This window comes from Ascaphus truei, chromosome 18 (genome assembly GCF_040206685.1).
Source record: "Ascaphus truei isolate aAscTru1 chromosome 18, aAscTru1.hap1, whole genome shotgun sequence".
In the NCBI taxonomy this organism is placed as follows: domain Eukaryota; kingdom Metazoa; phylum Chordata; class Amphibia; order Anura; family Ascaphidae; genus Ascaphus; species Ascaphus truei.
The window spans coordinates 40,755,593-40,772,853 of NC_134500.1; the positions used below are offsets into that span (position 1 = coordinate 40,755,593).

General features: G+C 44.4%; 1 protein-coding gene and 1 pseudogene across 1 annotated transcript; one reads left to right on the plus strand and one right to left on the minus strand.

Moving 5' to 3' along the window:
• The first annotated feature begins 1,287 nt into the window (after window positions 1-1,287).
• LOC142469223 (histone H3-like) lies at window positions 1,288-3,055 on the plus strand. The gene is made up of 2 exons (XM_075576181.1): window positions 1,288-1,308; window positions 2,663-3,055. The coding sequence occupies exons 1-2, from the start codon at window positions 1,288-1,290 to the stop codon at window positions 3,053-3,055; spliced, it is 414 nt and encodes a 137-aa protein (XP_075432296.1).
• A 1,191-nt stretch (window positions 3,056-4,246) lies between these two features.
• Window positions 4,247-5,753, minus strand: LOC142469224 (histone H1-like; annotated as a pseudogene).
• Window positions 5,754-17,261: the final 11,508 nt, after the last annotated feature.

Below are 17,261 nucleotides of genomic sequence, written 5' to 3' on the forward strand. Positions count from 1 at the left end.
ATGCAATAGATGATAAGATGGCAACAGTTGCTCAAATTTATCAGTATTTTATCGAAAACTATGACTTTTACAAATTTTTGCCAACTCCTCATACGTGGAAGCGTGCAGTAAGGAAAAGGTTATGTAGCGATCACTGTTTTCACCGTATTGAGCCCAATTTGTTGGAGGGTATTGGTGTGTGTCACCGGATTTTTCCCGTATATATGATCACGGAGGCGGCAAAAGGCGAAGGGTCATGTTAAAACCAACTAAGAAGCGACAGTCGCTGCCAAGCAATGCACCAGCACCAGCACCAGCACCGGCTTCCAATGACGGTCCCACTGTCAGTGACAACCCTGAGCCTGAGTCAGATTTTGCGTGCAGTTTTTATGAAGCTTGCATGTACCTAAGCGATTTCCAGCCTCACCTGCTGACTACAGGTGGACTAGTCCCGCTGCAAACTATCGACGTGGATGATGAAGAAAGCTGGACTGGCAGTGGACCGGCGCCGGCGCCAGCTGAATGGGAAATTCTATGGTGAGTACTGTATTGTTGCTGTATTATTTTGGTGGGGCTGGCTGGGTACTTCATTAGGGGGCTGACCATTATTTTACATTAAAACTTTTCTTTTTTTTTTTCCTCAGAAAAGAAAACGGCTAATGGGGGGATTTCGATGGATAATATTGTACTGTATGCTGATGTTTTCCGGACGTACAGTATACTGTGTAATAAGCCCGAATAAATAAAACTATGCATTTATTCTACATGTTCAGTATCGTTTCATTATGTGTCTTCTACAGTATACTGTACAGTGGTATACAGTGCCTAACATCTATGGGCAAAAATAATTTTATTTTTAGGTGCCCTAGAGCAGAAGTTCCCATGCCAATTGACCATGAACTTGACTGGGGAACTAAGAAGTTCCCACGCCAATTGCGCGAATATAATGTAAAATAACCCGTTCTGTGGGTCTGAGCGGGTTGAAATTCGCCTGGTCCTCATGTGGAAGGACCCTTGCCATAGTGGCAAAATATCAGCCTTCCACGTCCCTGTAAACAATTTGATTGTTCCGTCGGTCCGCCCGCCCTCTCACGGCTCTCATTGTCCTGTGTGTCTCACCCCCGTGTGTCCCACCCTCCCACGGCTCTCATTGGCCGGTGTGTCTCACCCCCCCCACCCACACTGCCGAAAGCTTCTTCTGCCACCTCCCGTTCCACAATGTGTCTCGCCCTCCCCCCTGTGCCTCCCACCCACCCTGCCGCCTTCTGAACCTTCCTCCAACGCCTCCTGAATGGTTCCGCTACCTGTATGGCTCCGCTGCCGCCTGAGGTAAGCGGGGGGAGATATGCAGGGGGGAGGGAGACATGCAGGGGGAGACATGCAGGGGGACAAATGCAGGGGGGGAGAGATGTGAGTTGCCACTAACTAACCCACCCACCCAGTCACTTACCCAGTCACTTACCCAGTCAATCACCCACCCACCCACTCACCGAGTCAGTCAGTCATTACTCACCCACCCACCCAGTCACTAACCAACCCAGTCACTCACCAAGCCACACAGTCACCCACCCACTCAGTCACCCACCCAGTCAATCATTCAGTCACCCACCCAGACACTTACCCAGTAACTCACTCATTCACCCACCCAGTCACTCACTCAGTCACCCCCACCCACCCCCACCCAGTCAGTCACTCAGTCACCCACACCAACCCAGTCAGTCATTCAGTCACCCACCCAGTCAGTCACATCACTGATGTGAAGTGGGGGGGGGGGCGGAGGTGTGAACGGGGGACGGGAGGTGTCAATGGGGTGGGGGCGGGAGCGGAGATAGGGGTGAACGGAGAGGGGGAGTGGGAAAATTCAATCCCGGGCAACGCCGGGAATATCAGCAAGTGTGTATATAAACTACCCGGATGATCTACTTGGACCTCTGCCAGTGACAGTGTGATATATATCACTACATGCTCTTAATTCTATGACCTTTGTGAGTGAGCCTATTCCCCATTATTTTAAATATTAAATTTGAAACAATATCACGCTATGGGCCATGCATGATAGTGATATATATCACCCCGTCACTAGCAGAGGTCCAAGTAGATCATCCGGGTAGTCAGCGGTATAGATACCATATCTGCCTCACTCTTTCCTGGGCTGCATCGATGGAGAGCCTCCCTGTTAGGTGATTGTCCCAGAGACAGGCAGGAAACCAAGTGCTCCACGCACCGACAGCCAGAGACAGGGGGGGCCGGACCGGCCAGCTTCCGGTCCACCAGTGATGACGTAGTGTCGCTGTGTCGGCCTAACGCGTCTCGTCTCTGCGTAAGACTTTTTCAAAGGCTAATGATGAGTGATGCACTAGTTTGCAATATATAGCAATTAATCCAGCATTAATCAACACAGGTCACAGGTGACTTTTTAATAAGAAATGAGCATGAAGAAGTTCATAAAAATATATGTCTAGGTATAATGAGAATCTATATAATCCTATGTATGCTAATATATATTGCACAGATATTGTATCTGTTATTAGTTAATGAGTGTTGCAGGGTTTAGCAATAGCAGCATGCTCATTTCTTATTAACAAGTCACCTGTGGCCAGTGTTGATTATACGCACACGTTGAATCAATGGAAATATACCCTATCCAGGTCTGCCTACATTGTGAAATAGATAAGACAAGCAGACCGCCCGGAAATCCACCGGAGGGAAGGCTCCCCGTAAGCAGCTAGCGACCAAGGCTGCCAGAAAGAGCGCTCCGGCCACCGGCGGAGTGAAGAAGCCTCACCGCTACCGGCCCGGTACTGTGGCTCTCCGGGAGATCCGCCGCTACCAGAAGTCCACCGAGCTGCTCATCCGCAAGCTGCCCTTCCAGCGCCTGGTCCGGGAGATCGCCCAGGACTTCAAGACTGATCTATGCTTTCAGAGCTCGGCCGTCATGGCTCTGCAGGAGGCCAGCGAGGCTTATCTGGTGGGGCTCTTCGAGGACACCAACCTATGCGCTATCCACGCCAAGAGAGTCACCATCATGCCCAAGGACATCCAGCTGGCCCGCAGGATCAGAGGGGAGAGAGCTTAGGCTAACTGCACCCACTTCATTTACACCCAGAACACAAAGCCAGAACACAAAGGCTCTTTTCAGAGCCACCAAATTATCAATCAAATTGGCTAGTAGATCAATATTAACAGATACGTATAGCGATCTCCATATAGAGAATTATAAAGGAGATGTATCCACATCCCTTTTAGGCGTGACAATATAGATAAAGGCATATTCGGTATTTGCATATAAGTTTAAGATGTCTTATACACATACAATCATTATTGTACGCTATATATAGGCACACGTAACTAAAAAGAAACATGGCTAGTCTGATTTCATATGTTGTACATAGAAAGTGTAGTAATTTTCCCCCTCCTACGTCACTTTCATGTGCCTCCGGAGATCAAACTGAAATTTTATGGGAACTTTTGTGCTTGATACTTGATAGGTTCCTGTCTGTTTGCTCATTGTTTAGCACCCACTGTACCCTAACTACATAATTATTATTGTTACCTCCACAATGTACTGATCTTTTAATGTAAAGCAATAGGGGAGCCCCTGCTTCTGCCACTGACAAGTAAATGGTGAACGGTGCTTTGTGTATATGCACAGAAGAAGGTGGGGTAGAGAACCCAAATATAGCACTCAATTTCACACTCTGGTGATGAATGAATGGTTTAAAACATAACTTTATTAACTGCAACAAGTATGTAAAATATTGGGTATTAAAAACAACGACCTGAAGGTGTTCTGACCTTCAATACTGGAACCGTATAGGTTCAGGGTCTAGAGTAGTAGTGTGTTCTATGAGATTCAAGTAACACACTAAACAACAGTCCTTATAAGGATCTGAGGTAAGGAACAAATCTTACAGGGTGTGCTCTTAGGTAAGTACTGATAGCTGCAAATCACTAGTCAAACCATATGACTAATCAGTCATATTTACTGATCCAGAACACTGAACAGTGTTCAGACCTTAGGATCCTAGCGTTTAATACTCGTATTAAAACCCATCATTTTAATTTTGGTTATTAGAGTTGATTTTGTATCTATTTCATTGCACATCCAGTTGGTGTCCGAGTGTCCATACTAGGTTTATTTTCTTTGCCTGTTCTCCGGTGTAAAACAAACCATTGCATGTAATAAGAAGATGGAGACACATTCTAAGTTACACATTATGTGCAGAGCTCTCTTTGTGGGGTTGTGGTGGCCCTTAAAAGAGCCTTTGTGTTTGTAAGAGGCTGAAGTTCTCGGTCTCACTTCTTAGAAGCTGCTGCCCTCTTGGGCTTTGCTGCCTTGGCCTTAGCTGGACTCTTAGCAGCTTTGGGCTTTGCAACCTTTTTAGCCGCCGGGCTCTTCACAGCCTTCTTGGGCTTGGCAACTTTAGACTTCTTCGGACTTTTTGCTGCCTTCTTGGCGGCCGCAGGTTTCTTCACCTTTTTCGGGCTTTTCTTCACTCCTGCAGGAGCCTTTTTGGGCTTCTTGGGGGACTTGGCGGGTTATTTCCTTGCCGCTGGCTTCTTGGCGGGTTGTTTCCTTGCCGCTGGCTTCTTGGGTTTCCCCGCCTCCTGTTTCCTGGCCGCCTTCTCCTTGCTCTCCAGCTGCTTCTTATTCAGCTTGAACGATCCGTAAGGCTCCGCTCCCTTTCAGCTGGATCAGGGGTTTCCTTGCTCACCAAGCCCTTAAGGCTAAGGTCCCGTTGCACGCGTCCGAACGGCTGGCTTGCTTGCCGGCGGTGCGTGCAACTCGCTGTACCGCGATCTGCGGTCTACAGGATGATTTTCTCGGAGCGGGGGGGGCGTGGCCAAACGGGTCGGGGGGGGCGCGGCCATGACGTGAGGGGGCGCGGCCATGACGTGAGGGGCCGGAGCGGGAGGTGGGAGGATTGACTGGGAGGATTGACTGGGAGGATTGACAGGGAGGGGGGGCGTGGCTTGAGCGGAGGGACCCGCTACTCTTCCCCCCCCTCCCTCCACGGGCTGCAGGTAAGTAAAAAAAACACACACACGCAGGCACTCATACATACATACATACATACACACACACACGCAGGCACTCACGCACTCATACACACACACACACACAGACAGAGACAGGCACGCACACAGACAGGCACACACATACACACACTCATACACACACCCACAGACAGGCACTCAGGCACACACATACACACACACACAGGCACTCAGGCACACACATATACAGACAGGCACTCACCTGCTTTCACTCCACACTCCTCCCCGCTCCCCGAAGCCTCTCCTCCTCCCGCAGCCTCCCCTCCCCATTGGCTCACAGCCACACCACGTGACGCGTCGAAGCTAGGAAACACCATTCTGTGGTGTCTCCTAGCGGCAGACGCGCCACAGCGTGTGATCAGCTGTGCAGCCAGTGGGGACCGGGACCGACTCGCGAGGATTCCCCTGCTGGTGGGGAACTCGCTACATTGCCGCCCGCGCCAACGAGCGCAGCGGGTCCCAGGCCTAAGAGCCAGCTTCAGGCGGCTGTTATTCTTCTCCACATCGTAGCCTCCTGCAGCCAGAGCCTTCTTCAGAGCTAACAGGGAGACCCCGCTGCGCTCTTTAGAGGCGGACACAGCTCTCACTATAAGATCGGACACGCTGGGACCGGACTTTGCTGGGCGGCTTTTCGAGGCTCCCGCCGCTTTCTTCGGCTGCTTCTTCTTGGCGGCGCTTTCAGCTGGAGGAGGAGGGGCAGGAGCGGTCTCGGCCATTTCAGCTGCAGCAGGTAAAATCCCGGAACACAGTGACAGAAAGTTATACTGGGGCGGGGGGGCTGCCGGGAGTTATATACAGAGCCTGCTGCTCTTTGATTGGTTAGTGGTCGGAGTGAGCTTCTCTCTCATTGGTTATAATCAATGAGCCCCGCCCCTGTCTCTCATCCTCCTGGATCACAAACACTGCTCTGACTTTGTGTTTCTGAGGCTGCAAGAAAAGGGCATTTTATCCTCTAATTATTACTACAATTCCCCTTCTTGCATTTCATTTATAAGGAATTATATTCTCTTCACTGTTGTATCATTTTGTTGTTGGAAAAGTACAAACACAATTAGGAATAATGGGTGAAAGTTCCGCTCTGTATCATGGGATTTGCCAGATTGTCTTCATATCTGTCTATTTCTGTCACTTTTACTTTGCTCAGACTACATGTGCCACCTCCATCCTCATACAGTGACACAAAGAACATATTATTGTACAGTATCAGTTTCAAATAAAGTGCATACCAATATATAAAGATGGTCTGGGGATTCACTATATATGTATAAGTAGCACAAAAGTCTGCATTGCTGTCATGTTGTTCCATTACCCCCGTACTGAGCTATGTATTATTTAATTGTCAGATATGAATATTTGTTATTGAATGGGAGATTCAAAAACCCTGTATTACACCTGTTCTGCAAATGATTAGTTTAGAATTCTATGTATGTAACATGTTTTCTAAGAAGAAAAAAAATTCATAGTAACATACACATATAAATTACTGTAAATATTTTAATAATGTAACAATAAAACAACTATTTTTTTAAGCTTTGTAACAGAATTGTGATGTGTTATAAAGTTGTATTTCAGTTATCAAATAATATGTATATATTAATGGATGAATAGGTCATTAGTCAGCCTCTGGGTTGTTATGTAACCATGTACTGTAATGTTCCTATTAGCACTCTTTATAGGAACTGCAATGTTTTGTGACCATAATCGTTAACCAAATTGTGTGAAGTGAAGTTTCCTCTTAACAGGAGATTGCTATCCTGCCCATGATATGTTTTTAATTCCTGCACAACACATCCAGCAATTTCCTGCCACATTACTGCAGGATATGTAGACCTCTCTCTTCATATGCATAGCAATGTGCTGCTACCTACTTCAAGATGTGCAAGACCCTTTCACACACTTATAAATTGATACACCTTCCATGTTTGTTAGATTATACATATGAATAATTGTTTTAGTAAACACTCTGGAAGCCACTGCCTGGGTCACAGTAACCTTTGTATTTTTCTGGTTTGTTCTCTTTGGTTATAATTGTATGTTTTTTTATACAAAACCTGTGTAGCACTTTCTCCCTCTCCGGTTTTACGACGGTGGCGCCAATGATGAGAGGCTGCGGTAGTTTTTCTGTCCCTCACTGACAAGATCAGGTTGTATAGCTTCATTCTCCTGGCTAAGTTGTGCTGTGCCGTCATCCAATACTGAGCACTAGTGATCGCGATGTTGCCTTTATGCGTGAATATGAGGATATCATTTGTAGGATTCACTCTGCTCAGGCTAGATTAACAGCTGTTCCAGACAGTCACGCTGCAACATCTACCTATATGTGCTAAGTATTGATACTCAATCTGTGATAAATATTGACATGGGAATTTTTGAATGCTATGTAACCATTCTGTGTGCTACAGTATATTGCTTGGAATACTGAAGTGTGCAATTCAGATCTATTACCACTTGGTGATATTATACACAAGGAGTAAATTGCAGAAACTATTCTGCTCTGGTGATACATACAGCCGTCTCAGCTGGTCAGGTTGTCATGCTAGTTAACATTTGCTGGATATTAGCATGCATTAGAAGCTTCGTTTCATGCTCAATACAATGTTACTCAATTGTGTGTGCTTGGGCTACTCATGTAACGCTTTGATCATTGAAGTTTGTTATTTAGACTTTAGGACACATGATGCTATTTTGTATCTATGCTATGCAGACTATATTTAGTCTTGTGGTCGTTTTTCTACACTCCACACTTATTAATATTGTGACGAAGAGCATATTTATGTCCTTACTGGCACTATATATAAGCAGGTGGTTGCAATAATATACTAATAATAATATATGGGCTAGCCATTTATACATAGAGAGATACAGCTGCAGTTTATTGTATTATCGTGACCTATTACACCTCTAAATATTAAAGCATGTATGCAAATGTAGATGGTTAATTCACCATCTGTTCATTTATAACTGGATATTTTAGTTCTGATGTCTGACTTCATCCTTATATGGTTATTATGCTATTGCACCTTTCTATATAAGCTATAAGTGGAATACAAGATTAAAGACTTAGACCTCTATGGACATTAAACATCTATGAGGAGTTATATGATGTGAATATACTACATCAAATTAGAGGTCTAGATTATACATGGATGTCTATTTTTTACTAATAAAAATATTCCACCTATTAGTGTATTATTGTGGACAGAAACTACACAATTAATCCATGGTATTTGGATACATACATATGTTACTTGATACACTACAGACACACTTTATCACTCTGCGGCCAGATCCGCAAGCCGGGAGATTTCCCGGCTTGCTAGTTGCCGCCCCTCTGCGTGCGGTGACGCGCGGTCACGCGTCACCGGGAGCCTGTGCCCCCTGCACGCGCGTCCAGGGCTCCCCGAGGGAGCCCTGGTGTCCCGCGATCGCGGGACGGCGGCAGGGGGTTCCGGGGGACCCGGCGGACCCGGCAGCGGTAGGGAGAGCGCCCCGATCGGAGGGCGCTCTTCCGCTGCTTCGGCGCGCGCCCGTCACCCTCCGGCGCGTGCCAGGATACTGCTGCGGCCAAGAACGGGCAAATGCTCGAATAAACTTGGCCGCAGCAGTATATGCAGCCTCTCATTGGGAAATTTTACTGCACTGTAAATAAAATCACGAATCGTCGACGTCAAATGTTTAATAAAACTGTATTTTTTTTCCAAGTATTAGTGCTACATAAGAGGATATTTATATCATAACTTTGTTCTCTTAATCTGGATATTAGAATCTGTAGGATCATTTGAGATCTTTATATCCAAATAGTTACTTTGAGTGCAAGTGGTAGGGACACTTATGTGGGGGTCTTTCTCTTCTCCATCAAAAGTTTGAATATTTCGAAGGAGACAGCACGGAAACAGCTACAGGACTTTAAGCAGAAACGTTTCTAAGTCCCACTTTCAGTAACATTTCCAGCGGACAGCGTCTGAAGTCAGGAACCACATATTTTCTAAGTGAGACTTTCAGCACCATTTGGAGTGGAAAGTATGGGATCTGCTGGAGGCTCATGCCGATGTGAGCTCCAGGACTTTCCAGGACTTTTCGGGCTAAGTCCCGGTCAACCAATGAACTATTTAAAGACTTTGTTTCAATCAGGAAAGTTAGTTTTCAATCCCAAACCCCCAATAAGTGTATTTTCTTCTGTCTATGGTAATCCATGGTGTGTTTGCCTATCTCTACGGAATACATAAACATTTATTTTTATTTATTGGCTGTGACGGGAGCTTTGTGACAGGCTATAATAATACACCAAATAACTGGGTTGAACTGAACGAGGCTTAGGTATAATAAAGTATATTTATTCCTTAAATAGGTGAACACAGCAATATAGTACAGTAACAGGCAAGAAGTAACACTTACTTGGGGGTGGGGAATGAGAAGTATCAGATAGCAATTCTCCAGCAATCAGGTAACAATCAAGATGGTATCAGAAGACCAAGGATATAGGGTTGACCACAGTTTATATATCTTTTGTAACCCTATCCTTAACCTTAAGTACAGGCTATTGGATAACAATTTTCTGTATCCAATCTTTAACGTGGGAACACATTTTAATCCATGCCCTCCTGCTAGTTAGCTCATGCGCACTAGGACCCTGGGGTCTCATTTCTGTAGCCCCACATTTACATCGGGAATGCCAGCGAGTCTACCAAATGGAATTTCTGGCAGGATACCCTTTGTTGGAAGGTGTAAAATATGACACTCACAGACTGCTCTGGTTTGAGTCGTCTCCGCCCTCAGGTAAACAGTGAGGGTGGCAAAACCCTTTGAACAGTACTTAGGTCCTAGACATTGCGTCGCCTCTCTGACCATATGCTTCATTGTATGCAAAGGAATTTCCTCTGGGTTTTATCCCTGCCTTGGGATACAGTATTATAGGAAAAATACAAACATTTTAAAATATCAGGTTTCGTTAGGTCCAGCAGGTCCAAACTACCCAGATCTCAATGCCGGAACTGGGACACCATATGGTCTGAGTTTCAGCCTGCTACGACCTTCGGAACCGGAGTTACACATATACTGCTGCGGCAGCTTAAATTCTAACAAATCACCGGTTTGTCACTGGCTGGCTGGAATGCGACGCTGTTCACCTGGCACATGCCGCGTTCACCTTGCGTTCCCAGCCACGGGTCATGCCCGGCTGATGCGTTTATTGATAATGGTTCAGATTTTAATAGGCTGCAATGCTTCGTGTGTCCGCCAGATGGCAGAAATTCATGAATTGTAATGCGCCGAATCAGTAATGTGTCGGCTTGCAGGTGTTTCGTTTAAAATATATACTGTACCACAGTGTGCTATTGTAACTTGGCCTTGGCCTTGAGACTGAAGGAAGAGTTGCAAAAATGTATCAATTTAGGCTTTTCATATTAAAGAAAGACAAAGACCAGTTTCAGTTTCTGTTACACTATTCTCCAGAGACCCACCCGCCATGAGTGTTCAAGTGCTGCCCGCTTTCCAAAAACCTGACAGAAGTTATGCGTATTTGATATGGGCTGCGATTAATGCAACAGATGATAAGATGGCAACAGTTGCTCAAATTTATCAGTATTTTATCGAAAACTATGACTTTTACAAATTTTTGCCAACTCCTCATACGTGGAAGCGTGCAGTAAGGAAAAGGTTATGTAGCGATCACTGTTTTCAACGTTTTGAGCCCCAATTTGTTGGAGGGTATTGGTGTGTGTCACCGGATTTTTCCCGTATCTATGATCATGGAGGCGGCAAAAGGCGAAGGGTCATGTTAAAACCAACTAAGAAGCGACAGTCGCTACCAAGCAATGCACCAGCATCAGCACCAGCACCGGCTTCCAATGACGGTCCCACTGTCAGTGACAACCTTGAGCCTGAGTCGGATTTTGCGTGCAGTTTTGATGAAGCTTGCATGTACCTAAGCGATTTCCAGCCTCACCTGCTGACTACAGGTGGACTAGTCCCACTGCAAACTATCGACGTGGATGATGAAGAAAGCTGGACTGGCAGTGGACCGGCGCCGGCGCCAGCTGAATGGGAAATTCTATGGTGTGTACTTTATTGTTGCCGTATTATTTTGGTGGGGCTGGCTGGGTACTTCTTTAGGGGTCTGACCATTACTGTACATTAAAACTTTTCTTTTTGTTTTTCCTCAGAAAAGAAAATGGCTAATGGGAGGATTTCGATGGATAATATTGTACTGTATGCTGATGTTTTCCGGCCGTACAGTATACTGTGTAATAAACCCGAATAAATAAAACTATGCATTTATTCTACATGTTCAGTATCGTTTCATTATGTGTCTTCTACAGTATACTGTACAGTGGTATACAGTGCCTAACATCTATGGGCAAAAATAATTTTATTTCTAGGTGCCCTAGAACAGAAGTTCCCACGCCAATTGCCCGTGAACTTGACTGGGCCCTAAGTAGTTCCCATGCCAATTGCGCAAATATAATGTAAAATAACCCGTTCTGTGGGTCTGAGCGGGTTGAAATTCGCTTGCTCCTTATGCGGAAGGACCCTTGCCATAGTGGCAAAATATCAGCCTTGCACGACCCCCGGAACCGGAGATACCAAAAGACAGTTTAAAAGCACATTACCAAAGTGGCTTTTTTTCTGCCATGCAAGTCAATGGCAGAAACCTGAACTTTAACATTACCCTGACTCCGTTCTGTTGCCACGAGAGGGTCACAATTTGCCATGCAATCCTGCCGCAACTAGGACTACATGGTGACCGAATCTGAGCCCTTTAGGTTGAACAGAACCGGAGTTGTGGGTTCCAGGTTTCTGTTCATTCTGACTTAGCCGGTTCAAAGCTTTCTCCGCCATTACGCTCAATGGTAGGACCCTCCTCGCCGGCGTCACCCTTTCTCGCCGCCATTACTGCTCGGACCCTGTTGGGGTCAAGTGAGGGGGTTCCTAACATCTAGGGGCAAATTTTATCCCTGCTCTGGCGTCGGGGAAACAGGGGCATTAGCACCGAGCAAAAAATGTATGCCCGCAATGTCAGCCTCTATCTTCTCCATCCGTTGATCCATCCGTTGTTCCATTTGTAGCATCCATTGCTCCACATTTAACATGGTCTCCAGAAGCAGATCTATCTTTGCCAGCACAATAGAATTCCCGGGGAGATCCACACTTATCCCATTCAGCATCCGGTCTAACGAGCTGCTTCTTGTGCATGGCGTCTGGACATCTGGGGGGATGGGTTCAACGGAGGATGAGATGGGGGGATGAGATGGGGGTTCCATGGACAGAAGCGGCATCGATGGAGAGTGGAAAAGGTTTACCTGTGGATACCCGGTAGAGGAGAAGCGGCAGCGTCGTCGAAGAGGGATGGAGAAAGTGATCTATGGATTTCCGGGCGAGAAGCAGAGTCGTCTAAGCGCAAAGGAGACAGTGACCCGTGGATTTCAGAGGCGGCAGCGTCGTCAGATGGAACCGGAGAAGATTGGGGTGGAGAAGATGGGATGAAGATTTCAGGGACAGCTACAGCAGAGTCGTCGAAGCATATGGGAGGAAGTGGTCTGCGGATTCGATGGGTTGGCTGCCAATCGTTTTGTGTCGAGAGTACATCACCGTATATCTTCTTCACATAATGAGGCTTACGTCTAATTAAACCCTTAACCTTTGGGGTCAGCAGAAGATTTTCTTTATTGGCCTTAGCCTGTCGCTTTGCCCTTGGCGTGGAAACGGCAACCGCCTTTCGCTTTTTCAGCATGACAGGCACGGCAGAGGTGAGTGGGTTCTTGTGTCCATAGAACCGGGGTTGCTCCATGGAAGCATGTGGCACAATGCAGTACAGTATCTGGACAAGGGCAAGTTCAGATAAAGATCATGGAGTGGTGGGCTATGCAAAGTGTGTGACCTTTTATGCATGGCGACCAGGTACAGGTGTTGAAAGTGGGCGTACTCTAATGTGAGTCATTACCGTATAAATACACCATCCATTTTGTGGATTGACTGCACATATAATACACATCGACTAAACATCGAATATACATGCTTGTGTTTGTATTTCTTTCTACTCGCAGCAATACCTGTTAAAAAGATTTCAAAGGATCTCAGCATGCGAATTAAGGAGATGTACATGAGCGGACACCGAATTGCTGCTATCCAATGCTGGTTAGCTACTTCTGGCCTCGTTGTGCCATCAAACACCGTGAGCTATCATGCATACGGAAAAAACAGAGACCGGAAAAGGGCACCAAGGGTAACTAACGCGTAAGTAAATTTATAAAACTTAACAAAAATAAATATAGAAAACTGTACTGTACATCTACAATACAGTTCTGTATCTACTGTAATACTGTTGTTATTTCTGTTGATTTATATTACAACATACAGTAGTTTGTCTATTTATATTTATAGTACAGCAGTATACATTTTTTGTATATTTAAATTAATCTTACAACGGTATACATAGGATGTATATTTATATTACAACAGTATATGTATTTTGTATATTTATATTTATAGTACAACAGTATATATATTTTGTCTATTTATATTTATAGTACAGCAGTTTACATTTTTTGTATATTTCAATTAATCTTACAACGGTATACAGTACAGTATATAGGATGTATATTTATATTTATATTACAACAGTATATTTATTATGTATATTTATAGTACAAAGGTATACATTTTTTTTATATTTATATTGACTGTATATTACAACATTACATTTATATACATTTTATATTGCTGCATATTAATAAAACAATATAATTTCTTTACATTGTAGGGAGACAACTATTCTGGTGGACAAAATAAGTGAGGAGAATGATGAGAGGAGTGCATTAAGGGTTAAAAACACTCTGCAGAAAAAGCACAACCTGACTGTATCCGAGAGCAGCATAAAGAAGATGAGACTCAGCATTGGATGGAAATATGGACGTGTGAGGTTAGTACTGGACAGTACAGGAGGTAAAAGTGTTGTTTCGCAAACTGTACTGCACTGTGCTTCTAATTTTTTTTATTCCTTGTCATTACAGAGCGTACCCCATGATACGGGACGCAAACAAAATCAAAAGAGTGATCCAGGCCCAGGCATGGATCGACAGCGGGGAGACTTTCCAGGATTGTATCTTCACTGATGAGTCTACTGTGTCGCTGGAGAGATTTCCAGGATTTGCGTTCCACAAAAAAGGCCGCATATCTTTGAAGCCGCGGCCAAAACACCCTGTGAAGCTGCATGTGTGGGGTGCCATCTCTAGGCGTGGACTGGGATGCATTGTCATCTTTGAAGGTAAAATTTATCAAATATAATGTCGCCTAATGCAGTGTACTTGACTAGTGTTGCCTTACCGTAGGCACTGTTCTGTACTATTGTGCAGTTTTTTGAGCACATTTCTTTTCTTGCTATAGGAATCATGAATAAAGCTTTCTTCCAAGACAACATTGTGCCCGAGATAGTGCAATACATCACACGCGACTTCCCCAATGGTCACCGCTTCTACCAGGACAACGATCCCAATCACACCGCGTCAACGGCGCATATCCTTGAGCGCTGCATCAACTGGGTGAAGACGCCAGCGGAGTAAGTGCAGTAGACTGTGTCCCATTTTTGTTCCCCACTGTTTTTAGCTCTTAAACCAATTGTCCTTTCTTTCCAATGACAGATCGCCAGACTTCAATCCGATCGAAATGGTCTTGAAGGACGATATCCGGAAAGTGGCGAAACCCTCCAAAAAGGACGAGTTGTTGAAAGGCATAATGAGTTTTTGGAACAATGTGCTCACCATGGAACGCTGCAATAAATATATAGACCATATTGCCACTGTGTTGCCCATTGTCATCGCGCGTAATGGGCAAGCATTAGGAAAGTAGTACTGTGCTGTAGTATTGTAAGTACTAGAGGGAGAGGGGGGAAGGGAACCCTCGCTACTGCTAGCTGGATGTATGTGAAGTGGAGGTGCTACTATCAGGGGATAAACAGATAGGGTAACAACAAAAGAGCAAGAGCCCCAAGGAGAGCACTCACACACTAGTATATATGAACAGGTATACCAGATACCATGTGGTGATGGAGAGGAGTGAGTGAACTGTAAAATTATATAATCCTTTATTTGAGTCATGACTCAGAACAATAAAATATAGGGGAAACGCTGTGGGTCAAGTGAGATACTATTATGAGCCAGTATACAGCGAATTAAAATTGGACGAATGGACCAGGGTAACAGTCCATGTGCTATCTAAACGCCTATATTGACCACTGCTGATGTAGACAACTGCCCATATCAGTATAGTCCCCACCGTAGTATGTGGTAGGGGATAACACTGATGTCCTATGATAAGGATATGGCCAGATACTGTACGTGCTGAGGTAGATAGTCACAGTGAATAACTATAAGCCTACTAGCAAATAAGCAGTGCGTATTAGTGGTTATCTAAACAGTACACAAGTAGTGTCTGTTAACATGTTAGATTCCCAATATGGGGAACCGTATGTAGATGGTAATATAGGGTCCAGACTCCTAGGTCCTAGTTACTACCACCACAGTATGTAAAGAATGGTGTGATGGTGATCTACAGCAGGGACATGTGCAGATATCCACACAGGTAAGTATCAAGGTGAGTATCTGTACGGCCCAGTGATCAGTAGGTCGTAGATGTATCAATAATGACTCTATGATTGCACACACAGTGCCAGTTCACATGCATAGGGACCGTAAATTGCCCCGCCTGTATGGAGACAGTATGGAGTGCAGAGTCAGTAGCTGCTGAACAGTGCACAAGTCGTGCCTGTTAACATGAATCGTATAGTCATGTGTGTTTCCATAGGGTATAAAGTCAGTAACTGCTACTACAGTACACTAGTCGTGCCTGTAAACATGAATCGTATAGTCATGTGTGCATCCATACAGTGTAGAGAGCAAGATTGGTAAGTGCTACTACAGTACACAAGTAGTGCCTGTTAACATGAACCATGGAGGAATCACGGGATTCATTCGTCCTGTGTAAACGAGCATACCTCTAATGACATGGCCGGCACCATCAGCTGGAAACCGGGTGCTCAAATGTATCAGCCAGGGGTGCGCTCGTGGTTTAGATAACTATTTACAGAATGCTGTAGTAGCGAAGCCCCATTTCGGAGCCTGCTGGGGATAGGAAGCGCTCCGACCGTAAGCACATGTCCCGCCCCTCTGACGTGATGACGTCATCAATCGCCGACGTACGTTTCGCTAGTACCGCTTTGTCAAGGCTGGCTTTTGTAAGTATTGTAAGTACTGTATGATACAGGTAAGTATGGCACATATTTTTTCCAGACTTTTTTTATACTCTTTCCAGATAGTAAGAGCATACAGTAGTTAGTTTTTTCTTTACAGAGAGAGCAGCACCAGCCATCAGGTTACAGTACATAGAATTTAACAGTAGTCAGAGTATACAGTAGTTCCAGTGTACAGTAGACTAGTTTGACAGTACTACAGTAACTGCCTACTAACTGCTCCATTTTTTTCTTTCCAGAGAAAGCTGCACCAGCCACCTACAGTAGTTCTGCCATAATACAGTACAGAACGCACATATAGTACAGTACAGTACAGTAACTGCACTATTTTTTTTGTTTTCTTGTCGTTCAAGGAAAAAGGGTGGCCTAGGGGGAGATGGAGATGTGTCCAGTCAAATCTGCTTGTACAGTCAAATTTTCAGTATATAAACAGCAGTAATGATGTACACAAAACCTCTCCTCTTTCAATGAACTACTGTACTGCAGACAGAATGAGGAAAAGATAAAGACGGGAAAAATAATATTACTATACAGTATATAGTACATATATTATACAGTACATTACAGTACTGTATATAGTATTAAATAATATTCTTATAAATGTGCATTACTCATGTTTCCCCATGTTTTACAAATGTTTTACAAATGGTTATCCAATTTCAAGCTGCCAAAAGAACTTAATAAAGACTGCATTATGTATTATTCCTGATTATTTTTATATTTGTATTTTTTGGTTCCTGATAAAATTAAATACATATTTATTCACTTTCCTGTGAATCAATCATTGACAGCCACCCCTACAGTGCACCAATGAATAAGAATGTTTTGTAAATGTTTCTCCAATTCAACCCGCTCAGACCCACAGAACGGAATATTTTAAATTATACTTATATATTTATATATTTTTATTTTAAAGATATTAAAGAATGTACTGTATTGTATTTAAAACATGTGACTGTAAACCATAATGACTGACAAATGT